Consider the following 26,475-nt stretch of genomic DNA (forward strand, 5'->3'; position numbering starts at 1 on the left):
ACCACTTTGAGGCCCTCTGCACACATCTGGCAACTTCCATGCTAGTCTGATCTGATCTACTTTCTGATGGTAGGACTGCTATAATCACAGTAGTACCCGCTGTCACACAGATTGGAGAGAGAGAGAAAGAGAAAGGAAGGATGAAGTTCTGAATCTTTGCCTGGTGGTAGGGCTGAAAGAGGACCTGCGAGGAGAAGGAAAAGCCATGTGCTGGAGAAGATCACTCTTGTGCGTTACACATTAATAATCACCAATTATTGTTGATCCCACTCTGGAATCAGAGGCAAAGCCCCCAAGGTTTGAAATAATGAGAGAGGAGCATCTTCCTGGATTGCTGTCTCAGTTGGAGATAATAAAAGTACAACACGCTGAATGCATTAAAAGATTTTTTGCTCCTCTCTTTCCGAATTATATGTATAAAATGATCTCTCTATCTCAGAGGAGTCTTTTGGAAATTCGTTATTACTGATTGTTTGGTTCTAGCTTTGCCTACATATGCAAAGACTTTGTAAGTCACAAAGCCAGCTACAACCAAACATGTTTTCAGCGGCCTTCCTTAAATTCAGGCAGGATCCATAGCTGTGAAGTCTTTACAGGGGAAGAGCCGAGCTCATGAAAGACTTGTCTGATGCCATTTATTCAGTGCTCGTATCTGTGCTCTCGGTTATTTCCTCACAAGCTTCTGGCAGGTCCACCAGAGAAGATAAAACTACACAATGTGTGGACATTGTCTAATTAAATAATAGTAGGAGTCCTCTAGAAACACTTATACTGTCCACAACAATGTAAACCACGCACATTTTTTAACAAGATGAATAGTAATCCAGGGACTGAACAGTGGAGACAGCTGTAATGAAATGCCACTCACCTACTACAAATGGCTGGTTAGGAAAGCGAGAGTAAAATGCAACACATAAAACAGCACTTTGTGCTGGCTGGTCATTTGAATAGTTTAGCAGAGAAAAACATTAGGACAGTCTTTAGATCTGAGTTATAAGGAAGTGTTTAGTAGATAAATGGATCTACAGTTAGCTAGCTATATCTATTGGAAAAGAATTGTCCCAAAGAGTTCAGAGACTGTCCGTCTATTGTGTGTCTTGATTGGCACAAGCTGAAGTGGTAACTGTATCTGTAGAGCTTAACAAAAACCAGACAAGCCTGAAGCAAACCCTGGCTGAGCTTCAACTGGAAGACCACAAAGACCGCATCCAACTGCTGGGAAGGTTCAGATTCAGATTTCAAATCCCTCTGTTCAGGCCCTGGAGTCTGGTGCTGCCTATGATAGAGTTATATTGAATCCAGTTCCAAATCTGGAGTTTGGAACCCTGCTTCTGGCTTGGGGCCATCTCTTAAAAGAGCTGTAATAGTGCACGTCCAGTAAAATTGCTAGATGAATGGGAGCCTAGAGATCTAGTAACAGCATTTTAGTCCCGCAGCTGTTTCTATAGGGCTGAAGTCCACTGGGAAGTCTCCTTTTAACAGTGGGTAACCATCTGAGGTTTAGCTGGAACCTCAGGAGATGTTTGCTTGTCCTTGCAATGGTGCAAGTCTCATAACAAGCCGTGCCATGTGCTATGCCTGTCCGGCGTGAGATCCAGGAAGAGAGCTTTTGACGCCACTGACTATTTTAGGAACAAACTTGCCAACACAGGAGTAAAAAGAAACAGGCAACAAACCCATAGGGAGGAAAACACTAGAAGTGAAAACAGAAGGAAGGCGAGTGCAGCATATCACTGTGACAGGTACTCCTCCCTCCTCCCCAAGCCCAGAAGGGAGAACACACAGCAGGCATGCCCATTACATCAGAACTGAGCCTCAGGAGTGCAGGAAGGAGCTGGGATGCTTTCTGCAGCTTTGCAACCCATTTCAGAGCATCCTGTTTAAATAGCCCCTTGCAGAGATAGGCCACAATAGCTCCCTATGGCACCTGTGCAGCCCCATTACCATGGTACCTCACAGCCTTCTCCCTAGCCAAGGAGGGAGGGAAGGACCTCATTTTACAAATCAGGGAGTGAAGCAGAGAGAGACTATGTGACTTGATCAGTGCCCCATGGGTAGTCCGTGGCCAAGCAATGAATTGCCCTAGCCGCTGGGCCATCCTTCTGAGGACCGTGGCAGCCATTCTGTGAAGCATGTTGTCTATTGTGTGACCCTCACCCCTGTTCAGAGAACCAGCCCAAGGCCTCTGCACCACGCAGGGCTCACTCATTGTCCGCAAAGGGATTTTGAGCATCTCATTGGGCAGGTTGCAAAAAAATTGCTCTTTGCAGAAACAGCTGCTGCTTGTCCTTGAAAATTCTGCATTAGGGGAAATTTCTGTCATCCTTAACTTGACAACATCCCCTCTGGTGGCTAAGGGCACTAGACCATGGCTCATGAGACCTGGCTCTGCCCCTGAGCTACTGGGTGACTTCAGGCAAGGCAGTTCCTCTCCCATCCTTTGTCTTGTCTGTTTGGCTATAAGCGCTCTGGGCAGGGCCTGTATCTCATTATGGGTATGTACAGACCTAGTGCATTGGGGCTTCACTCTTGGTTGGGTCCTGAACATGTTACTGTAATACAGATAATAAGAGGAGCTTTGGTTGATTAACAAGCACAGAATTTGGCCCTTAGGCCAGGATGATGTTGAGAAAGGACAAAAGGCTGGTCTGGAATTTGATGCAAAAGCTACCGACAGTTTTTGGAAGTTTAGGCTTTGTTATTCCTTCCAGCCATTGGAAATACCGAGCAGATCAGGTGCTGGAGACCTGCAGGAGAAAGAAGAAAGATGGTTGAAAGGGAAGTGGCCTGGGCTGGCAGGAGACAAGTGAAGTGGGCTATTATTTATTATTGTTTATATTGCCGCAGAGCTTAGAAGTACCAGTTATGAAGCAGGGCACCATTGAGGCACTGTCCAAATCCAGAACAAAGAGAGGTCCCTTCTCCCACAGACCTTACACTCGAAGAAGAAGAGACAACAGATGGACACAAGACGGGCAAGTACCAAGGAACAATGAGACAGTGTTGGTCAGTATGACAGGCTGTGGTCTCAGCACACCAGCAGCCTAACCATTGTTAAGCTTTTCTTAGGGATCCTGGAAAAGGAGAGCCTTAAGACAGGTTTGGAAGGTGGATAATGCATTAATTTTGTGGATGTTTATGGGGCGCTCCATGGGAGAGGTAGCATGGGAGAAAGCAAGAAAGTGCTTGTTTGAAAATTTAAGAAGGGGGCAAGGGAGGCTGGGGTCATGGGCCAGTCAGAGGCGGGAGTCAACCTCTCAGTAGTGAATGAGAGATGATAGGGTCAATGGGGATAGGCCATGAAGAGCCTTGAAAGTGAATACAAGCAGCTTGTGTAGAGGGGTGCCATGGTCAAAATATCTGGCTAGGAAAGTTACCTTTGCAACAGCAGCATTCTGACTGGATCTCAGTGGGGCAAGACTGCATTTGTCAGGGCCAGAGAAAAGAATATTGCAGTAATTGAGACCATGAGCACCTGGACAAGAGGGGTAGCTGCATGGATGGGCAGGAAAGGCTGTACCTTAGAGATGTTCTGCCGAAAGAATCTGCCAGACTTAGATATAGCCTAGATGGGAAGACCTAGAGAGAGGCCTGAGTCAAAGATGATGGGCAGGATATAGGCAGGTTGGTGGTATTGTCCACAGTGAGGAGAAGGGAGGTAGAAGGGAGGACTTGTGGGGGGATTAAAAGCTCTATTAGGAAGAGATGGCTAGGACAGCAGGGGAGGGAACATGAACATCAGAAACAGAGAGGCTGAGCTAACAGCTCTGCAGCTGCTATAAACTGACGTCACTCTAATGAAATCAACAGGGCAGATGCCCAGCTAATGCAAAGCAGCATCACTCCATTGGCTTCAGTAGAGCTATGCCGATTTACATCAGCTGGGGATCTGGCCCTTTCCTTTTCAAAGGCTGAATACCGTCTGTTAATTGATTGAGGTCACTCTTTGAACTGCCATCACAGCCACTGAAGGTTAAGTGCCCCTGGAAATTACTGCTGTTGCTGGCCTTTCCCATCTTGGCTTTGGCTTTTGATCCAGCCTAATGGTAATTAGTGTAAATAGTTTTGACCCAAAGGCTTTAAAAGAATCATGAAGTGGCTTCAGATGCTCTCAGCCCCTTTCTTTTATAGGTTTCAGAGTAACAGCCGTGTTAGTCTGTATTCGTAAAAAGAAAAAAGAAAAGGAGTACTTGTGGCACCTTAGAGACTAACCAGTTTATTTGAGCATGAGCTTTCGTGAGCTACAGCTCACTTCATCGGAAGTGAGCTGTAGCTCACGAAAGCTCATGCTCAAATAAACTGGTTAGTCTCTAAGGTGCCACAAGTCCTCCTTTTCTTTTTTCTTTTTTCTTTTATAGAGCGCTGCATGAAGCTAACAACAAGGCACTTGCAGCTGGGAAAGGCTCCCCTGCTGTCTGGAGTGAGTGGCATAGAATTGACAGCATCTGGCAGGGGTGACTGAGGAGAGCACATCAGGAAGATAGCGTTGCAGTCAATGGTTCTCCCAATCTCAGAGGTCATGGGCAGAGTGCTGCTGGCTTTGGGGGGAAAAGCCACAGAAAGTTACCGAAAACCAAGGTTCTAACAAAAAAACCCAACCCTCCCTGCTTTTTCTGTGCTTTAAATTGCAGGATCAAACAGTGGCAAATCAATCTGCTTAAAAAAAAATCAAAGTTAACAGCCAGCATGAGAAATAAAGATCAGGGCTTGGAAATTAGGAGCGGAGTGGCTGGTTATTGCAGGAAACTAATGAGGGTCAATGTGATACTCCCACTGAGGGAAATGGCTGGATAATATTCAGAGCAAACTACATACTCTAGTCTCTGGATCCTCTGGCAGGGAGCTGAGAGGCTACAGCAAAATGGGCTGGGTCCCACAAGCCTCACCACTGAGGGGACAGATGTGTGTGGCAGGAATGAATGAACCAGACGCAGCACTAGCTGGAACCCAGCCATCGGGAAAAGGGAGGACGAGGTGGAAAAAACTGATTTTTTAAAAAATGGCCTTTTAAAAAAAAGAACAAAAGTTTTTGCAGAAAATTTTAGTTTCTTTCAACAATTTTAGTTTTTTTCAACAAAAAAGCAAATCATTTTTGAGCTTTAGTTGGCTTTGATGTTCAAAAACCAGAAAGTTTGGGGGTTTCATGGAAAAACTAGAGAATTTCACCCCCACCACCGATTGATAAAAATGCTTATCTTTCTCTGACCAGCTGTAGTTCGGAACCATCCCAATCCCTTTGAATTCAGTGGGAGTGGGGTGCTTACCACTTTTAGGCGCCTTCACGAAACTCAGCCATAATAATTATCTTGCTTCCATAGCACCTTCCATCCAATAGACCTGTCTTCTGTTCCTAGCTCTGCTACTGACCTGCATGACCTTGGGACAATCACTTAACCTCTCTGGCCTTGTCTGCACTAGGAAAGAAGGTGTGTGGTTTGTAACATGTGTTAGTTAACTCGTGGTAAGTAATGTGTTAAAATTAGTGTAGACAAGGCAAGTTGCAATTGTCACTCATTAGCTGGTGGGTATGAATCCCCCTAGTAGTGTAAAGTACCATATACGTGCTGTTGTCTTTGTTCTTCAGCCCCTGCAGTCTGCAGAAGAGACCACCCTGTCCACAGCCTGGGGTGTGCTTGTGTATTTAAAACGACCCTGGGCCACACAGCAGCTTGGTAGAAAGTGCTGAGAACCTGGTGCTCTGCAAGGCTAGACTAGCTGAGGGCATTATTGGGTGTCTGTGAATGCACCTTTAAGGGGAATATGGAGAAGTGCCTCTAGATGGACACAGGTGTTCATCAAGGACCAAATCATGGCCACCTTATTCAGGGCTTGGTGCACACTCTGAATACCCAGTCTGTGCACTCCGGAGATCCCTGGGGGTCCATGCCCCAGGGCACAGAGAACCACCCCCCAAAGGGACCAGGGAAGCCATAGAGGGAAGGGTTACTTAGGAAATCTTTGCTACGCTGCAGTCAGAGGGGACTTTGGGGGGAAGACTGTGTATGATGCTCCAAAGGGCAGTTGTGTGTGTGTGTGTGTGGTAACATCTTTTCCCTGGCTGGGGCATTGGCAACAGGGATCAAACGTGGGATTTCTGGCTCTTAAAGCAGGAGTTGCTACTGCCTGAGCTACCAGGTACAACTCTCTTAGGTGAGCCTGTAGCGGGCTCCTCAACTGCTGTGGGGCCCAGCCACGACTAGAGGGGGATAGAGTGCCACGTCGAGTGGGTGTGGCTTACATTAGCTTTGGTGAAGTGGACGCCAAAACCAAAAGGAACCAGTGCAAAGTCCCCACAAGGGAGCACACCCCGCTGAGCAGAACACAGCGGGTATGCCTACACTGCAGGGAGGAGATGTGATTCCCAGCCTGGGTAGACGGATGCCTGCTCGCACTGCTTTAGCTAGAGCGCTTAAAACCAGCAGTGTGGATGTAGTGGCATGGGCAGCAGCTTGGTCTAGCCACTCGAGCTCGGACTCAGGAGATTGGGTGGGCTTGGACTTGGGTGGCTAGCTCGAGGTTTCCAGGAGATAAACTGTCGCTGTGGGGCATAGCAAGGGTGGTGGTAAGTGTAAAGAAAGATGGGTCTCTGGGGTAACTGGGACTGTTCAGAGTTTGGTTCAGTAATGTCTACAGAATGGACTCCAAAGCTCTTGCAAGGGGCTGCAGGCGAGCTAGAGCTCCGTACTTAGCAGCCAAATGTGCACTGAAAGCTTTCTAACCATGCTTGCGGCGGCTGGTGCTTCTGCTGCTAATGCATAAGCCAGACAGGCTTTTGGGTTGCAAAGGGATTTTCCCAACAGAATGCTGGGCCTTTGTTATTCACTGCTTTATTTCTGCCAGGAAATATTCTGAGCCCAGGCCCTTTCATGGGAATGACATTTAATCATGCACGCACAAACACGTACAAAAACAATGAATTGGCAACCTTGATGAAAGGATGAGAAATGATTGCTGGCGAAGCCCAGCCGGGAGCTGCATGAGCTAAGGCGCCCATGAAGTGGAACCTGCTTTTCCTTGGGGTCCCCGGTCTTTGTTTGGTTGCCCTGCTAATTTCTCTGCTCTTCTGAAGATCTTGCTGGTGTTTTGCTACTAAAGCGAAAGGTGCCAGCAATTTCATTTATTGGGCACCAACGCTCGCAGTCCTCTGGGGACATAATATAGTAGGGGCGGGCACGCACCGCCCAAGTAGTCACTTAATGGGCATAACAACAGCAAACAAACCGTCATTTTCCTTCAACATTCAATCCAATGAACTCTAAGTGGCAATATTACATAAAGTGTGACGGGGGGAAAGCAAGGATCTGATTGGTCACTAAACATTCACCTTGGAAGCCAGGGAAGTGAAAGCAAATATTTGAATTGTTCCCTTCAGAAGAGTGCTTGGTTTTAATGGTCTTTGGTTGAAAGCTTTAATGGCGTAAAGCCATTTTATAATAGCAAGATGAGGAGGTAAGAGGCAGAGGGTGCAGCTCAGAGGCAGAGGTCCCTGATGTGTACAAGAGGAACAAGAGTCTGAACGTCAAGAACAAATTGCCATTTAGTTTCACTGCTTATACCAGAATCTAAGAGGTTGACACGAGTCCACCAAAGTGCTTAAGTACATGCTTCTAGCCCCGTTGAACTAGTCTTTCATTAGGGACGTGGGACTGAATGGATGCTCTGTCTCATACAGCTGGCTCACTAGACCAGCAGCCCTGCTGAGTGCTTCTCTTTAGACTTCTAAATGGGTTAGGTTGTCAATTATTAAAGCAGAAACACGATTAGCCAAAGGTTGAGTATCCTAGGGGATTGACTTATTATACTCGGGCTGCTGGATCCAGTCTAGGCTGGTCCCAATACAGACTCTAGTTGCAGATCCATCTTTGGGGCTGTTTGGTTTTTTTTTCTGACCTTCTATTCTGGGGAGAGGCAAATTGTTTCAGGAAAAATGCAGAAACCCTGTTGAGCCTTTGCATGATTTTAGGACAGAAGATGCGCTGAGATGAGCCTGTTTCTGAAATGCTCCAGGAACCTTTTCTTTTTTCTCTGTTCCATTCTGTTCTATCCTATACAGGCTCTTACATCTCGTGTCTCTCATAGGACCCAAGGTCCAGATTAGGCACCTAACTCCTGTGAGGATCAAAGTCCAACTGTCTTTTTTCTCCTCATTTTCAATGTTCCTGGCTGCTCCTGCACTTCCTGATTCCATCTGAAAAAGGAGCTGGAAGCATTCCTGAGCAAAGCATTTCCCATGGCATTTCCTCCTGGGATTGGTACTGCAAGCCTCAGAGGATCCCCCAACCCCCCCTCACCCCCCCGCCTAAATCTGCAGCCCCAAGAAGTTCATAAAAGCATCCAAACTCGGTGGTGTTTCTCTGAACCCGAACACTGATCCTTTTGAAGTTCATCCATCACCGGATGAACTCATGTAGCCTGTTGGAAATTAGTTTCTTGTACGGGGCTGGACTTCAGCCGCTCCATTCCAGTAATGAACCATAGTCAGTGCTTCCGCCGCTGTGCTTCTCTTGCAGGGACACAAGGCTTTCGGAAAGAAGAGCAGAGGGTCCTTCATGCCCCAGGCCTTAGCAATCCCACGCCTGCTTAAATATTGACCTTTGCCCTCCGATACCAATGTTACACGTCCTAATTAGGCCAGTACATTTTCTTTTCAGGCCCAGGCTTCGGAAAATTGCCCTTCTTGTGTCAGTGTGTAATGAAGTGCAGGGTGATCTCTACTCCGCTGTTTTCATCCTCCTTCACCCAATATTCTTCCTCTGCTCACCTCATTAGCGTTTTCCTTCTGACAGCGTCGGTGGCATCCACTTGGCGTGAGCACTACCAAAGCTCTAAGCCGTACGCCGAGCAGCAGAGGCCAGGCAGAGTGCGTGGGAAGCGGGAAGCAGTGCAGCAGGCTGTGTGCGGGGCTCGGGGTATGTCTGCCCTGCAATCCTGGACAACAGGTGTCAAACGCGCCAGCTCCCCTGGCCTGCACTGGAAACGGCTCTCCCGCCGCTGCTGAGCGCCCGGGGAGTGCTGAGCAGCAGCCAGGAGCATGGAGGGAGAAGCAGCCCACTTGCATGAGTGGCAAAGTAAAAGCGGCTGCTGTCAAGTCCTTTGTGATGCTCCTGGATGAAAGACACAGTAGCGGCTTTTAGCATATTGTTGCCCTTTGGCCTGAGCAGTTAGCCAAATTCTAGGGCTTTTGCAGGGTTCTTCCCATTAGGTGGAGAAATCAGTGAGACGACTCTGGTCTGGTCTTGTATAATTGTGTTGATTTACACAAAGTCCTGCTTCCCTGAATGCAGTAGACACAAACCACAGCAGAAACCCCCAAGTCTGCCACTCCAGTGAGCTGTGCCCAAGAAGCTCTGTCTCTGCTTCTTCTCCATGTCACACTCACAAGTGCCCCTTGTCGCTTTTTGCCTCTAACACACAACCTGCAACCGATACCCGAGCCCCTGTGTTTGCAAATCTACCTGGGCTAGCTCTGGCCTTGCCGTGCGGCTCAGTGCCTTGGTGGCTACCATCATTGTCTGCAGGTGTTTTTGCTGCATAAATTGTGCCTTATGCTGAGTTTTTAAAAGTATTTGTCCCTCCCCTCCTCCCCCGTTGGCTTTGTGTTTGTCTTTGGATCTCAGACTGGTGCTGTTAACACCTTTCGGCATAGCAATATGTATGGGACAGATTTTGGCACCCTTACTCATGCAGAGTAGTGCACATAATGCCTTACTTATTCAAGTAACGCTACAGAAATCCTTCTGGAGTAAGGCATGAGTGAAGGGACCCAGATCTGGCCTTATCTTTGCCCCCTGCACAGCAGCGGGTGGCTTCATTCTGGAGAGCAGGTGCGGCTTGGCGAGGGAGTCCTGAAATCCTGCTCAGCGTCCATCGCCCGGTCACCTGCCAGTCGCTGCGGGAGTCTAATAGCGTGAGCTGCAAAACTCCAGGTCCTGTGTGAGGCCCAGCTCAGATTAGATGATCACAAAAGTTTCTTCTGACCTTCTTAGCAATGAATCTACGCAGTGGGTAAAATAAATAACCCCCAACAACCCGGCACATACCACCCAGCTCCTAGCTTTACTCCTCGTCACACCCTAAGGCCTTGACGCCCCCCGGAGGTGCTGGCACATAGTCTGAGGAGAGTCTGGAGTGGATTGTCCCAGTGGTGTTGGGGGCATCGCACACGGAAACCCCTGCTTAGGAAAGGGGGGACCTTTGGGATTTCTCTGACGTGGCAGTCAAAGCACCTGTCCTCACTGCCCCCAGGTTCAGGTGCAGCACAGGGCTCCTGCTCTTTCTAGCCTGCTTTCTGGAGAGCTAGAGGTGGGCCTGAGTAAGGGGTCGCCCCCAAGAGTGAGTCAGAGACTGGCTGTGATCCAAAGTGACAACTCCTGCCCTGCTCCCCGCTTGCTCCGGGGGTCAGGAGGAGCCGGGGCTCAGAGAAGTGTTACCAGCTCTCTCCTGGCTCCCACTTGGCTTTTTAAGGATTGAAATTTGCCCTCTGATAAGGCTTTTAGTCCATTTATGGGTGAACTTAATGAGAGATGAAAGCGCGAGATGTGGACTATTTCGGGGGCCAAAAACGTCACTATCCAAACGTCACTGCACCCACAGCCTTCCCAGCGCACTGCAGTAATGACCACTGAGCTGCTGCACGGCCTAGCTTTCCTGTGCTGGCCCTTCACATAGCCCTGCCGATGCCCCTCTGTCCTGACCTGCAGCCCCCTGCTATTCCAGCTCTGGGCTCCCCACAAACAGTCCTGACCTGCAGCCCCCCACGATTCCAGCCCTGCGCTCCCCACAAACAGCCCTGCCAATGCCCCTCTGTCCTGACCTGCAGCCCACCGCTATTCCAGCCCTGGGCTCCCCACTAACAGCCCTGCCGATGCCCCTCTGTCCTGACCTGCAGCCCCCCCGCTATTCCAGCCCTGGGCTCCCCACAAACAGCCCTGCTGATGCCCCTCTGTCCTGACCTGCAGCCCCCCATGATTCCAGCTGTAGTCTCCCCACAAACAGCCCTGCTGAGACCCCTCAGTCCTGACCTGCAGCCCCCCCAGCTATTCCAGCCCTGGGCTCCCCACAAACAGCTCTAACGACACCCCTCAGTCCTGACCTGCACCCCCCACTATTCCACTCTTGCCCCTCATGCCCCACCTTTCTGTCAGTTCATCCCAGTCCTGATGCACCTACTGCTGTTTTACTTCCCCTGCCTCTCCCCCATTGCACCTTTCTCCTGAGCTGGCCCAAAACACCCCCTGTTCTCCCAGGGCCAAAACAGCAGGGGATGGTTCATACCTGGGGATTCAAATCCAACACCCAGCTCTCTCCACACTCTGGGGTCGGGCGAGAGGTTGGGTTTGAGGTTCCAGTTTGGGCCCATCTCTGAGTTTATCTTTGACAAAGTTTCAGACCTACCTCAGAGGATATGTAGTTGAAGCATCTGGGCAGCGGCATTTAGTGACCCCCCCCCTCCCACCCTGCATCGGGACTGCCTTTCCATTTTGGCTCATGCCACTTGCCTTCTGCAAACCCTGCTGAGATTACAGAGGCCACCCCACAACCCCCTCCCCCAAAATCCTTTCCCAAGCTTGGACCTGTAAAACAAATGGACTGAGTCTGTGATAGGGGACGTTGATCTGGTGCTACAGGGGTTAAAAATCCTGCCTCACCAGGGACCCCATTAGGCTTGCGGTAGAATGGAAATGGGGCCACCAGTGAGCACGACTGCCTGCAGTCTACTAATTAGGGCTAATGGCTCATCACAATCCACATGGGGGACATTAAGCCCCACTTTCTCCGAGGGCGGCTCTAAAGCAGAGTGAGGTGGGGCCTGGCTGGGCTGTTAGGGTCTGCCCTGTGCTTAAAAATCAGCAGCATTTTGTCGGTGGTGGAGGGTCTCTTGTTAGTTGCAGATGCCCCGAGAGACTGTTCAAGGGATTGTTTCACATGGCCAGCAATGGGGCGAAACCAAGGGGTTGGGGGTGGTTCAGGGCATTGCTAATAGGATCCAGAACCTATTGAGCCTTGTGTGAACCCAGCCCTGCGTGGTAGCGACTGAAGACTGCTACTGTCTGACAGGGCTGAGTCTGGTCTCGGTTTGCAGTGGCACAGAATCCACCTCCTCACTGACCGTCCCCATGCTGGGCAATCTCAGCAGAGAGGCCAGCTGGCTGTGACCTGGCCCTGGCGAGAGCCCTGCCTGCTCAGGATGGGGCAGGGCAGGGCCATGCTGGGGGAGAGCAAGGTTGCTTTGCTGGTGCTTGTGCTGCACCTGTTCTGTGGCCTAATGGAGGATTATTTCCGCCCAGAGGCCGTCATGAAGTGCAATGTGCTGACTGCTTCCTGAGCAAACCCCATCTGCCTGGGTCTCTTTTAAAGAACGCTCCCCCTCTAGTCACTGCCTGCCTAAAGCAACATGAACCCCTTTAAAACAAACTCTCCACCCCTCTTTCCTGGGTGCTTCTGTCCCCGCAGACACACAGGGCTTCTTCCCTGATCTATGACTGTATAGTAATTATATTGATTACTCAATGCCCAGTTCTCACTCTGAGGCTTTGTGGGGTCTAGTCCCAAGGTGAGGCCCAGAGATATTAGAATTATTCACACTCAGGACAAACCCTTTGAACCGGCAATCGTTTTAGTAGCATGGCTGGTAAACGCACAAACCCTCCAACCCAAATGAGTTGGTAGCAATAACAGAAAATTGGTTGAAGTCCAGTGTCATAACAAACGTAGAGGCACCCCAGCCTTGGGGTGAGCTAGAAGCGATGAGATGGATGGTGACCCGTGAGGGTCCGATCCTAGCTCTGGCATGCCACAGGTCCCGACAGTCTAGGCTGTGGCTAGCTCTGTTATAGGGTTCAATGTCCACCATGAATATTCATAAAAATGTCCAGCCTCCTCCATCCAGATCTAAACTTTCTCACCCTGGTAATGTTGGTATGTCCTTATCCTATAAGTTCGGATATGACTTATTGTAAACTCATTAGCATATATGTCAATTGGTTGCTATAGCCATTTTGTGGTTGAACATTTGCTGATGTTCCTGTCGTAAAACACCCAAACTGGCATGAACTGATTTCTTGTGATGACCTGTCAGCAGTTGGGCCGACTTGTTTATCACAGTGTTATGCCTGATGTCTTGTGACTTAAGGTCACTTCTTGTTAATTTACTTAGGCTAAGGCTTGTAGGCTTCATATCCTCATACTAAGAACTCAGCTAACGTCTTACAGGTTTGGGCCGGCCCGGTAGGTCTCTTGCATTACTGCCTTATATCTTTTATCTATAGGTTACAGGGGACTTGTACGGCCCAGGGCTAATGTAGCCTGTGTCTTTAACACAGCATCATTTCATGCAAATCCCCATGTGACGAACCGTTCCTGGAGAAGGTGTGATTGACAGGGCTATGCGGGGGCGTGACTTAGGGGCACAGCATGCTTTTGGAATGCTCCCCTTTGCTGGCATGGGGTGGCAGGCATGGGGCACTGATGACCCGCAGAGTGGTCTGTGCAGAGGCAGTTTCCGCTTTCAATGTGTTTATAATGGTTGGTGAATTTGTGCCACATCAGGGCACCAGTTAGACCCTTGCATATTACAGGTCTTTACTGACTCACATATACGATGGGCATGAACTGCAGCGCTCGCTGCTCTTCCAGTCCTAGGCACCGCTCCCCAGCTTTGCCAATGCACCTCAAGCCTGTTCGGCAGCACTCCTGCTGGTCCAGCACTGCGCTTCCCACACAACAATGCACGCCTGACCAGCAATGCTCACTGCTAATCCAGTCCTTTGCCCCCACCCAGCTCTGCCAATGCCCCTCGATCCTGGCCTGCCTCTGCTCCTCGTGCTCTCCTCACAATCCCCAAAAGGCCCATGTAGTTCTGCCAAAGCCCCTCATTTCTGACTTGTGACAACAGCCGGGGCTCTCTGGAGCACAGGTTAGCAGTTGTCACTGCAGCATGTGCCCAGCATCTCTAAGGGTATGTCTACCCTGCAGGCTCTCCATGTGTGACCGTGCACAGAGGTGCCCAGACCTTCATACAGTCCACACTCAGAGCCTTTCACCGTGCACCTCAGGGCAAGAAGCTCCTGAGCTGGTGAGCTCATGTGGGTAGAGGTGCAGGTTGAGCTGCGACCCGCCCCCTCCTCACCCACTTTGCAGCCGGCTGGTAGCAAGGGTATGGGTCAAGCCTCGCCGGCACTGCCATTCCCACAGTTCCCTGTACACATCCCTGTGTACCTACATCTAAACTTCTCACTCGCCCGCCATGCACTGGAAGCTACCTCAAAGACTAGGCTGGAAACATCAGGACTGTTCCCCACATTGTGATCCACCAGGCAGGATTTGAATCCAGGTCACCAAGCGGTGAAGGAGTGAGGCACTGACCTACTCTGCTATTCAGACCCCGGATGTCAGCAATAGGGAATCATTTAGCTACAATAAAAAGTATCCAGGAAGCATTGTCCATAGCTTTCCCTGTTTCTTCTGCAGAGGGTTCTGAACTGCGTGGAATTAATACAGAGACATTAAAAGGCAATTCCTATTAGACCTACAGACCCTACGATGAATCAGCTGAAAACATTCTGCAGTAGGAGTCAGCGAATGATCATTTGCATATTTATCACTTACATTCAAATAGGATAATCTGACTGTGCTTGGGCTGTGAAGCGAGTACATTACACTAGCTCATAAGGGAGAAGAGCGAAGAGTTCAAAAACCAGAGGGGAAAATAGCAGAGGAGGGCTGTCTAACGGGGATACTATTATATCCTCCAGTGGGGTCAGCTGTTCTCACCAAGTCAGAGTCATTTCCCAATCATGTCAGTATAAATATCGCACATTTCCAGCACTCCTTCCGCCCCTCGTGATAGCGATGCTCTTTGAAATCCTGCTGCAGTGCTGGGGGGATTATGCTGAAGTTTTGTTGTGGGTCTGGCTTGGTCTCTCGGCCTGTTTTCCGAGCGGAGATCACGTATGTGTGGGAAGGGCTAAGGAGGCCCAGCCTGATGTGACTATTTCCCGGTGCTGCAGTTTTGCTCAGCTTCACACGGTTAAGCAGTCTTGAGGTAGATCAATGATTTGCATGCAAGATCTCGGTCCACAGCACATGCTATTGGTGACTTATTGGTGGCCCTTTTCCAGCCATGACATGTCATGAAAAACTCCAGGACACGTTTTTTTTGGCAAGACGAGGGGTGTTATCCCCACGTGTCTCAAATACCATAGGGGTGGGGGACCTTTTAGAAACCAAGATAGACAGTCTTGAGCAAATTCCATGCTGGGTGATTCTGTTCTGCTCATCCCCTGACTGTTCCAATTTGATACAATGTCCTTCTTTACTTCCTATCCTAAATGGCTGTGTAACACTCCAGCTCACTTTCTGAACAGCTTCCACGGTCCACTCCAGCTGTGGCTCCTATTTCTGCTTGACAAGCATTTTTTGGCAGGAAAAGCACAATGTGAATGTGCCAAAATCTCCATCATCCCCACCACTGGCATGGCTAATAGTATCTGATTAACACGCTATTGTTTTTTATTGAAGAATATAAAGTATCAGCATGCTCCTGATTTGTAGCAGGCCGCCTATCGGGGGATGTATTTAGTGTCCAGACTGCAGGCTGAGCCTGTTTTATTAAGGATATAACACCTGTCAGATTACACGTTTAATTAGACCATTATGTCCATATCCCTTGCTTGTAATGCTGCAGACCTGTCCATTGCTTAGGTAAACACGTATTTTTTGCCATCTGACAGGTTGGGTCATTTTACAAGGCCCCTGTGAAAGGAGGTTGGTTTGATGGAGGGGTGGGTAGCAAGGGATCTCAGTCCAGCTCCTGGGGGAGAAGTTTCCAGGGTTTCCCACAGCACAGTCAGTTCCCACATAGTGGGAAGTAGGCAATGTCTTTAGGGCCTGATGCAAACTCCTCGGCAGGTAACAGAAAGATGCCTCCTTGGTTCAATAGTACAGCATCATAGAATCACAGGAATGTAGGGCTGGAAGGGACCCCAAGAAGTCATCAAGTCTAGGCCCCTGCGCTGTGGCAGGATCAAGTAAACCTAGACCATCCTTGACAGGGGTTTGTCCAGCCTGTTCTTAAAAACCTCCAGTGATCAGGAATAAACCGAAGATCTCACGGTCTAGGGCTCTCCATTCAGCATCAATCACGAGAACTACCGTCACTTGGCGGGGTGGGGGTGGGAGGAGAGGGCTAAGCAAAGAAATGTTTCATCCTGAAAAGAAAACTGACATGCTTACAGCCTTAACCACTGGTTTGGGTGCCCTCTCTCCCATCACACATGCTTATTCCACCCCCGCTGGTGTACACATTAGGAACTGAGTCAGACTTTAATCAAAATGACATGAAGCCGCACAGTTTGTTCACAGCCCAACACTACAAAACAAACCCTAGTTCTGGTGTCTAATGAGATAAGAGACAAAGAGATAAAATAACATAAGAGAGGCGCAGATTTAGGACTCAGATGCAACAAAGGCAGCCCCCCTGCTGTGTGGCAGGCACCGGGTAGCGAGTGGGAAGGTGGGAAGAACTGACATTTCACATAAAGTTCTACTTGAGCTGCCTGAACCCAAAGAGCTCTTCAGGGTGTCTTCGCTGCTGAGTTCACTTGGATCATTGGTGCTCAGGTGTGAGCACTGGAGGAGGCTTAGCCCAGGGGATAACGGTCACACCACAAAGTCAGACTTGAGGTTGTCCAATTGACTGCATCCACGTTGAGTTGACAATCAATAGTGTGAGGCGCTCTAGACCTCCTGGCTCCGTGTTCCACGGTTCCGAGTGCTGCACGGGAGGAATTCCACCCCGTCCAGCTTCTGGCAGAGTGGGCACAGTCTCGGGGCATCACCAGACTAGGCATTGTGGTCCAGGGTCTGCCAGTATAGATTCTTCAGAGGTTAATTTTCTCCCCACACTAACATCCCATCCAGTGGGTCTCTTCCTCTGTCAGCTTCTTGGAGACGGCATCATAGCATTATAGATTTGGGGTCCTGGTCCCAAAATCTGAGATTTTACTGGCCTTGCAGTGAAGATCCACTAGCACCCTAGTTACAGCTTCAAGCCAGCTGGCAGCATCCTGGGGGGATGGTGCCCCAGATGCCATCTGTTCACCACCAGTTGTACAAGTGCTAGAAACATTGCATGTACGGCAGGGCACATGTGAATGTGGGGTGCAAAGGCCAAACCAGACTTTGTGAACGGGCAGGTGACTTCTGGTTGAATGGGAGGCAAAGAGTAAGTAGATGGCGAGAAAATAGTTCCCAGGTGGAATTGTGGGAAAGCCTTAGAGGACTGTCAGCCCTCAAGTGGCTTAGGTCCACATCCACATTGCAGATTTGTCGGGTTACCAGCTCAAGTGTTGGTAGGACTCAGGCGTTAGCCTCTACCCCTGGACAAACCAGTGAGGGAGAGGTTTTGAGGAGTAGACAGGAATCGGGGTAGGGCCAACCGTAAGAACCTGAGTTAACTTTGCAGTGAAGACAAGCTCTTAGAACACGTTATCAGGTCTGAATGCAAACTTTACAGCTGGCTTGCGTCTGTAAAGGGCTGAACCCCAGCCTGGGATCGGAATACATTATTGTCATCTTGTTTGCATTGCGATAGCATCTAGAGACCCCAGGCAGATATCACACCTCCATTTGCTAGGTGCCCTACCCACGTACAAGGAAAAGACGGTCTTTGCTCCAAAGATCTCACAGTCTAAGTAGGGCTCAAATTCCTTGAAAGCTCAGACTCAGGACAGGTCTACGCTAAAACATAAGTTTGCCCCAGCAATGTAGCTCAGGGGCGTGAAAAATCCACATCTCTGAGCAACGTAGGTAAGCCGGCCTAACCCCCAGTGTAGACTCTGTCCACCAAGCTCTGCCTCTCCCGTCGCTGCAGTGGAAGCGTCTGCGCAGTTGCGTGTAGACAAAACCACAGAGCCAAACTATGCAGCCCAGACCCATCCAGTTTTAGCTCCCTGCTGGAAACAGAAGGGTTTGCAGGCACTTATGACAGTGGGGTTATTACCAGAAATATTTGCCTCTTCTCTTCTGAGGTTTGTCTGGCACTGGCTCGTGTAAATATTGTTAAAAGATGGACTGTTAATGTTAAACATCCCACAGTAGGGATTTCAAGTTAGCTGGAACCCAGCCACACTACTACAGAATACAGATGGAGAGGAGAGCTACCTAATTTGCAGGCTACAGTACAAATGCATTTATACCCTTCAAGGTCTCTCCCCTTAAAAGGATGGGTTGGGGGGCTCTGCATCTGATCTATTGCTTGTGTCATGTACTGAGAACCCTTTTTCTTTGTGCTAAAGGGAAAAGGCCCAGCAGGAAGGCAGACAACACAACAAGTTGACATGCCCTCTGCTGAGAACCTGGCATGAACCTTTCTCTGCTTGAAGAGATTTTATTCCAACTTCAAAACAATGAGGTTACAAAGTTGGACAAGGTCATTTGCCTTTTAGCAGCTGGATCCATCGGGAGGTATGGGGGGGAATCCAAAGATAGTGAAATTTGGGAAGAAGGATGCTGAATGAGATTTTTATAAACGCTTCTGATTTACTTGTGGTGGTGGGAAGCTGCCTGCTTCTAAATAGCTTTTTTGGCTGCCCTAGGAGGTTTCAGAGGTTTGCTGTTTGCATTTTGCTTCTCCTCATTATGGCTAAAGCTGCCTGAATTGTGCAGTTTAGTTTGATCCCAAGGCCATGAACTGCACAAAAAAATAAGTAAACTTCTTAGTACTTAACATTAAGGTTTTATTCTTAATAAACCTGAGAGGTTTGTTGGTGAAATCGACAAATTTCTGACAATCAACGTGTCATAAAAGATTCTAAGTTTTAACCCCGTGAAGCAACCAGGCGAAGGCTGGTTAATAATGATCAGAGACAGGCAGAACCAGAGATGGCTTTGGCCTACGTTTTGCAAAACCTCACTGGTGGGAATTTGGTGTTAGCAAAATCAAAAGCAAGGTTGTTTAGACTTGTTCCTGTTTTTTCCAGACACCCACAGCTCATTGGGTTTGGATGAATGGCTCGTTTTGGCCGCGTTCTCACAACTTTAGGGACATGGGAGTGCACTTGCCATGGTGGGAAACTCTTTTAACTGTGAGCTTAACAAGTTCTGTTCCAGATTCTGCTCCTGGTATAAATGGTTACAATTCCATTGAAAACAGAGCTCTCCACTGACTCTATTTACACCTGTTGTCTACTCCGTAATGCATTCTCTGACTGGCTATTCCAGGCCAGAACTTTGGGAGAGCCTGTATGTTGACTGTGTTAGTCAGTGTGGGAGCTAAGGAGCCCAAGAGAACCACAGGGTCTGTCAATATCCCACAGCCCCAATCACCTTTCTGTTCACCATCACCAAATTCTGTCTTTTCTCTAGCCCAAGAGATACTCTAAATAAGCCTGGTCAGCCCAGGGCTGAATGGGGTCCAGTGTGAAATGAAATGCAAAGGCCCTGAAGGAGGAATGTGAACCCAAAGGGAAGGTGTGGAAACTGCATCAAAGGCAGCTGGCAGAAAACCAGCCAGCCGGTGAAACAGTTCAGAGCGCTTTACCTTTTTGAGAGATGGCTTCATTTGACTGAATGAGCTTGGGTTGAGTTTTAATTTCTTGCTTGGCTGGGTCTAAGATCTTTCTAGCGGCCAGCCGCTTTCGAGCTGGGGTGGGATGGGGAGGGGGAACATATCCTTGAGCTTTCATTTGCTTCCATCACCAGTAATCAAAAGACCTTGACATCAACCCCATTAGCTATTCTCAGAAAACATCCTCGCTCCCCTCCTTACCTCCTATTAATTGTGCACTAATTGTACAAGAGAGTTGCCAGCCGGGGGAGTGGGGGGCGAGATTAAAAACATAAAATCAGCCATTCAGCTCAGTGCATCGGGGAGGAGGGAGAGAGAACCATTTTGAAATGGCACACCCTTGAAAATGAGCTCTCAGCTAGGAGAGTGATTGAAAGAGGTCAGCGCTGCAGAGGTTGAAACCAAAGGGTCTGCACCAAAGAAGGCTTTTCAGACAAAACCCTTAGCTTGTAACTGACCAGTCAAGACTTCCTCCAGATTGAAACCTCGCTCGTTCCGGGAGCTTTGGGGAATGCTTTTGCTGGGGTTGGATTGCATGGGCTGCCGTTTGTTTGTTTGTTTGTTGTGTTTGGCTCACTTTAGGGGCCCGAGTGGCAGCACCGTGCGGACAGGCTGCAGCAAAGGCAAGGGACAGAGGGCTTTGCTCGGCTGCAGTTCAGCCTCCAGTGCAGATATTACTTGGCACGGATGAAGCACTTTGCATTTTCAAAGTGCTTTGCGTGAGTAAGTGCCAAGACACCCTTGTGAGCTAGGGAAGTGAGTGAGCACTAATGGTGGTGCAGCAGGGATGAATTGCACCAACCATGGGTTAGCAATAATGCATACAAAAATCTGATAAAGATAAGCCCGCCTCTCCCCTGTAACTTCCTGCTGAAATAATGCTAGGGAGAGAAGGCAGCAGAAAAACTCTCTATATCTATCTCTCTATCTCTCCTTCCTATACCCCTCTGTGGTATCTAACAGCCCCTTCTTCCAGATGTATGAGTTATAAAGAAATGTCCATTGGCTAAATATGTATGTGCCATGCATTAATTATGCCTAGTTGAAACCATCTAGGCTGGAGGGTGTCATGTTTTTTTACATACAAATGGTAATCAGGTAGGTCCAGACCCAAAATGACTTTTGTTTTAGATTAAAGAAAAATGACAACAAACATTAGCCATAATAAAGTCTCCATGAGAGAGAGCACAGTATGTGCGTTCCCTCCATAACCGGGTGCAGCAGCTCTGAGAACAAAATGGCTTCGCTTTCTGCTCATAAGCAGAGCAACATCCCCTTCGGGGCAGTGTGAGTTAGGTTTTATAGAAGAGTCTTTGTGCTGACCTTAAATGTTGGGTCTCCTGTGACTTGACAGCCTCCCTGTGAAATCATAAACCTAGCCCACAAACTGAGCCCAAGTCACGAGAGATGAGATAGCAAGGACTGGAACATTAAGCTCCCCCATTAAACTCTGCGGTGCCTGGACCATTAGCTTAGAAGGCCTTGAGTTCCAGTTCGTAAGCATAGTGAATTGCTTCCAGCTGAGAGAATATCCCTGTATCCCTTTGTGAGTATGTCAGTCGGATCAGAAGAGAAAGCCAGGGACTGCCTTTTCCATAGCTGGAGAACACAATTATTTTCTGCCTTTGAACGGGTGCAGGAAGGAGCCGTGCTCTGGCAAGGCAGTAGCAGCTTGGCGAGCATGTTCCTTCTGTCTTTGGGTTGATGCTTTTCAGTGCTTTTCCTTTACTTATAGGTTGCCCTTTATGCTGCGCAGAGCAAATAAGGATTGTTTAAAACCGGATGGGTTGTGTTTGCTGTGGGGACACTGAGAAAGAAAGAGAAGCCTTGTAAAAGGGAAAGAGACAGGGAAACTGCTGTGGTCCGCTCATGCAGAGTGTACGGGTAGCTGCACTTGGAACGCCTGTTCTTTTTATTAGTGTTGTAATGGTGCTTAGAGCCCTTAACTGAGATGGAGGTTCCATTGTGCAAGGCACTGTACAAATACGTGGTGAGAGACAGTCCTTGCCCTGAAGATCTCCGAGTCTGAGGAGGTGCTGGGTAGGAGAAAGGGATCTGATATGTGAGCAGAAGATTGAGAGCTAGGGTAGCGCTGATGTGTGCAGGCAGTGTGTGCCAGGGCTGAGAACTGAATGGATGGCTTGGCTGGGGGTCCCAGACCTCTGCCTTAACCACAAGCACATCTATTCCCCCCTCCCGCCTCCTCTTTCTCTGTCATTAGAAGCTAAGATCTAGCTGTATTTTCTTTATTTTTCTATCACTGTCAATGTGCTTTTGCAGCCCGCGTCACTGTAGCATCAGGGATCTTTGTAGCCAAAAACTAGCAAATACAAAAGTATATTATTAGGGATGAGTCAATACAATTAACATTTCCTGCTCCATTATCTGCATGCAATGCCCTGGCCTTGTAATGATGGTTGATTAACTAAACGCCTGATTAAAGAGGTTCTGTGAGGCAGCCTGGAAATTGCCAGGCCTGGTTGGAAGAGAGAGGAAGGCTGGTCTTGGGGCTAAGGCGCTGGATGGAGACCCAGGAGGAGTCCAGTTACTGGTCTGTGGGACCTTGGGCAAGTCCCTTCATCTGGGCGGTGCGTCTTCACTGCAGAATTGGCCCGGGTGATCAGCACCTGGGTTAGCCTCGCTTGGGGATGAGCAGCCACACTGGAAAGCCCTGCTGTGCTACTGTGTCCTCCCTTGCGCTGCACTCTCCCGTGTGTGTTGCAAGGACTTCTGGGGGCATATATCCCGTGGGTCTCTGTGCTGCAGTAAACTGAGGCCCCCCTAGGATTCTTTCCCCATGAATTGCTGAAGAACCTGTTTGCCCTTCCGGACACACGGCGGGATTGTGGGAAGGCTCAGGAGGACTATCAGCACTGGAGTGGGTTAGCCTCTGCCCATAAAGTGGCACGTGACCTCTAGGCTAGCTGGGCACCCCAACATTCAGGGGAAAGGGCTGTGTGTGTGGATAGGAGCAGGCTTAGGGGCAACACCCAGGCAGCCCGGGCTAACTGTACAATGTGGACACCACCTTGTGTCTCAGCTCCCTCCTGGGAACAGAGCTAACTGTACTTCCTTTAGCTATCTAGCCTGGGAGGTCTTTGGGGCAGGGATGTTTATTCTGTGTCTACTTAGCACAGTGGAACCCTGACCTTGGCCGGGCGTCTTGGAGCCATTGCAAATAGTAACAGGATTTTGTTGGACCCCACCTGCAGTGAGGATGGGCTTTTTGCAGGGAGCATTTTGCCCCTAATACATGTAGGCCACAGAGCCCGGATCTCCTGGTTCCCAGCCCCGTGCTTTTCCACCCCTTCAGTTGTGGTATTATTCAGCTTTGGGGCACGGTGCTGGTTTCTGAAGCGCTTTCATGGATCGTGCTGTCCCGAGTGCCCTCGCTGTTGAGTTTTCCGGCTGCGCATCTGGTACAAAGGGCGCTAGCTGTGTTTACAAACAATCCTCTGAAATTCCTATTAAAATCCCATCGATCCAAGTGTCTGGCTGCTGGCAGCAGCTGTCCGGCTGAGAACAGACAGACCTACTTCAGGCCAGGGCCAGTACCTACTGGGAGCCTGCCAGGAGACTGAGAACACAAGAGTGCGATGGCGCTAAGGAAGCCTGGCTTCTGCCCCAGGCCTCTGACCCGCTTTGCCCTTTCTCCCGTCTCTTGCAGGTGCTGCACTCCTCCGCCGACTACTGCAAAACCATCCTGGACGACAACAGCTCCTCTGCCCTGATCATCCTCGGCTTCGTCATCATGTCCCCGCTCATCGTGGTGGCCATGGCCGTCTACTGCAGCCTGGCACGGCGCCTTCGCCTCTTCCTGTGCTTCCAGCCCTACGCCCGGGCCGTCTATAAGGGGGTGAAGTGGCGCTGGTACGAGGAGGGGGGGCTGTGCAACTGTGCCAAGGAGTGGAGCACTCAAGTCAAGGCCTGGGTATGAGCTCGCTGCAGCGGCTCCCCCAGCCCCCTCCCCCCAATACATCCCCCCTTGGCACCTACAAAGTCACCAGCTGGAGTCCCGGTAGGCATAGGCTCTCAGGGTCCCTATGGTCAGAGGAATGTAGCTGGGTCTGGAATGAACCCCTCTCCTGTAGCTGTACCTAGGCCTGTAACCCTCAGCAGGTCCTCCCCATTGTGATGGACAAAAGCGTGTCAAAGGGGCTCGCCCTCCTCCTACTTATGCAGGGCCAGTCATGTCCCTGCTGGTACCAAAGAGACAGGACTCACTGACATAGAAAGGGGGATACTTCATTGAGGCTGCTGGACACAGACAGACCCGGTGCTTCTCCCTGGCTCCCAACTTCGTGCAGCTCGGTCTCAGAACACGGGATCTCCTTATGTCGGGGACCAGACTGAGCAGTGATGGCAGGGGCTGCTGATGGTGCTGCAGGCACAAGGGAAAATTAGCCGTGTGCTTAAAAAGCTCCGTCCTTTGTCCCAGAGAAGTGGCCCCCTGTAAACCACACATTCAGCCAGGATGTGGCCCCCCCCCCCACTTAGAATCCTATTGTGGCTGCACGGGTCTCTGGCCCCACAAATGCACCTGTGAGTCTGGGCCTACACGACACTCAGGAGCCGTCACCTTGTTGCACTTTGACTATGTCCGTCCCGCTTTGCACAGCTGCTTTCGTAGCAGGTGATAATGGTGACTGTGTTCCTTTGTGATTAGTGGGGACCAGGTGGCTTGGGAGATCTCTGCCGGGCTGTGGGTACCTTCCCCCCAGGGTGCTGGCCTGAACCCTGCTTGCTTCGATGCTGGTTATTGAAATCTGATGGCCATGCAATGGCCTGCTAGACATTGGGTATTGTCCAGTGCAGTGTTTCCCAGACGGTGGGTCCCCACCTGCCACTGGGTCGCAGGAAGGTTCTAGATTGGTGCGGAGGGAGGGCTTGGGGGTGCGTGTGTGTGGAGAGAAACCCTGCCCCACACTCACCCCGCAGAGGCTGGGACTGGCTCCCCGCTCTGGGCATTGATGGCGAGGCAGCTGAGTCAGACCTGAGTGGCGCTGCGAACTGGCAGATAGGGTCGCAGGGCCCGGAGCAGGGAGCTGGGCCCAGCCCTGCAGGATAGCAGCCGTTGCCCCCCACCCCTTGGGGCCTCCCCTCCGCAAGCAGCCGGGATTTGGTTTGGGAGACTGGGGGACAGGGGTTACTGCGGGTGGTCTGTGCCCCCTCGGTGGGGGAGGAGGGGAGGAGACAGCGGCAGTGGAGGAGGACACTGCCTTTGATTTTGGGCCCCTCCCAAATGAATCTGGACCTTTTGTAGACACAATGGCGGGTCTGAAAAACAGACAAAACGCAGTTGGCGGGTCATCATAGTAAAAAGTTTGGGAACCACTAGTCTAGTGGACAGGGCTTGGCAGCCAAAAGCCACTCCGGCAGCTGGCACTCGCTGACCCATCTCGCGCCCAGTCTCCACAGACAGGCCAAGGGTTGAATGGGCCACAGAGACGACATTCCCCGCCCCAGCGCAGAGCTGAGGCCCGTCGGCAGGGCAGTGCAAGGGACGCGGCCCTCACTCATATCCCAGATGCACCTATAGGCACAAGGGGTTTCATTCTCCAGGGCTCTCCGGCCGGCACCTTTCACCCGTACGAGGGGTTTGTTTCTGGGGGAGGGGGCCACACATTCTAAACCTACCCCTGCAAGAGATCCAGCCTGGGTTCCCATCCTCACCCGGTACCGGAGAACTAACACAGGGCCTGGTCCATTGCCCAGCAACGTCAAGGAGAGTCTCTCCCTTGGCTTCAGCTGGCTTTGGACCAGGCCTGAGGAGGGCCTTTCCGAGCTGGATGCCATTGACCACTGGAAGCTGTGTATCCCCAGTCGCCATTGTTCTTCTGTCCACTGTAACCATTTCAATTGCTGATGTGTAAATAAACCCCACGCTGGGGGCTCTGCCGTGGGGGCCACTCTTCATTCGCTGTCTGAGCACCGGCGGTACAAGCTGTTCATGTGTGATGCCCATTGTATGTCACCAGGCCATTGGAGCCCTCGCTGTATATTAAAGACTAATTTATGTATTTTCCCTGGGCTTTGGTTTTCATTCTAAGGGTGTAAGGCCCTGGGGCCATCCCTGGAAATGCCATGGAAGCAAAGTGACCATGGGAAGCTGATGGGGGTGGCAGCTGAACACTGGACAGCAGGAGAAGGCGAACGCCATTGGGAATTCCCTGGCAAACTCAGGCTTAGTTCCCCTAATGTGTGCGGTCAGCAGATGGGCAGCAACCGGGCCCAGTCCCGCCTGAGGAATACACTGCAGGAGAATGGCTAGGGGCCTGGAACAACTGTCGGGGAAGAGCGATCACTGACGATCTTAGGAGACGAATAAGAGGGGACGTGATCAAAGTATTACTGTGAGAGCAACGTGGAGGCTGTGAGGTCTGTTCCGTGAAGTGTTTTGAGATTTTTAAGCTTTCAAAATTCTCCGTGAAGGCAAATTCCCCCAACACACCCGCTCTGGGTCAGCTGAAATGTTGCGTTTTCAGTTCTGTCTGTTTCATTTTGTAGATCAGACAACATTTTTACAAATTTGAAATGAAAATTGTTGCAAAACAAACAAAACGGTTCATTCAGAAAATGTCAACACATTTCCCCCTGTTTTTTCCCCAAACACAATGCTGGTAAAATTGACCCGATTTTGTGAAGTGGTTTGATTTCAATGGAACTGTGTATTCTGATGGAATATGGGTCTGCTGAAGTTTCTTTGGCTATCTTTAATTGTTGCTCCTTTGGCCCCAGAGGTTAGACAAAGCGGGCTCTTGCAGGGTTGCTTCCATGAAAGGATGAGAAATTGATGCTCTGAGGCAGGTCTGTTCTTGGGGCGATCTTGTTTATTTACCCAAGATGCACACAAAGTCCTGTTTCCCTGAACACAGTAGGAACAACCAACAGCAGGAAGTTTCCTTGCT

General features: G+C 50.0%; 1 protein-coding gene across 1 annotated transcript in view; it reads left to right on the forward strand.

Annotated features, from left to right (window-relative positions):
* TMEM278 (transmembrane protein 278) overlaps positions 1–25,543 on the forward strand; it is a 43,686-nt gene extending 18,143 nt beyond the window's left edge. The window contains exon 2 of the mRNA XM_074975114.1: positions 23,235–25,543. Coding sequence (XP_074831215.1) covers positions 23,235–23,504 — 270 coding nt within the window. The 3' untranslated portion in view covers positions 23,505–25,543. The remainder of the gene's footprint in view (positions 1–23,234) is intronic.
* The last annotated feature ends 932 nt before the right edge of the window (positions 25,544–26,475 follow it).

The sequence above is a fragment of the Natator depressus genome, chromosome 18 (assembly GCF_965152275.1).
Source record: "Natator depressus isolate rNatDep1 chromosome 18, rNatDep2.hap1, whole genome shotgun sequence".
NCBI classification, from domain to species: domain Eukaryota; kingdom Metazoa; phylum Chordata; order Testudines; family Cheloniidae; genus Natator; species Natator depressus.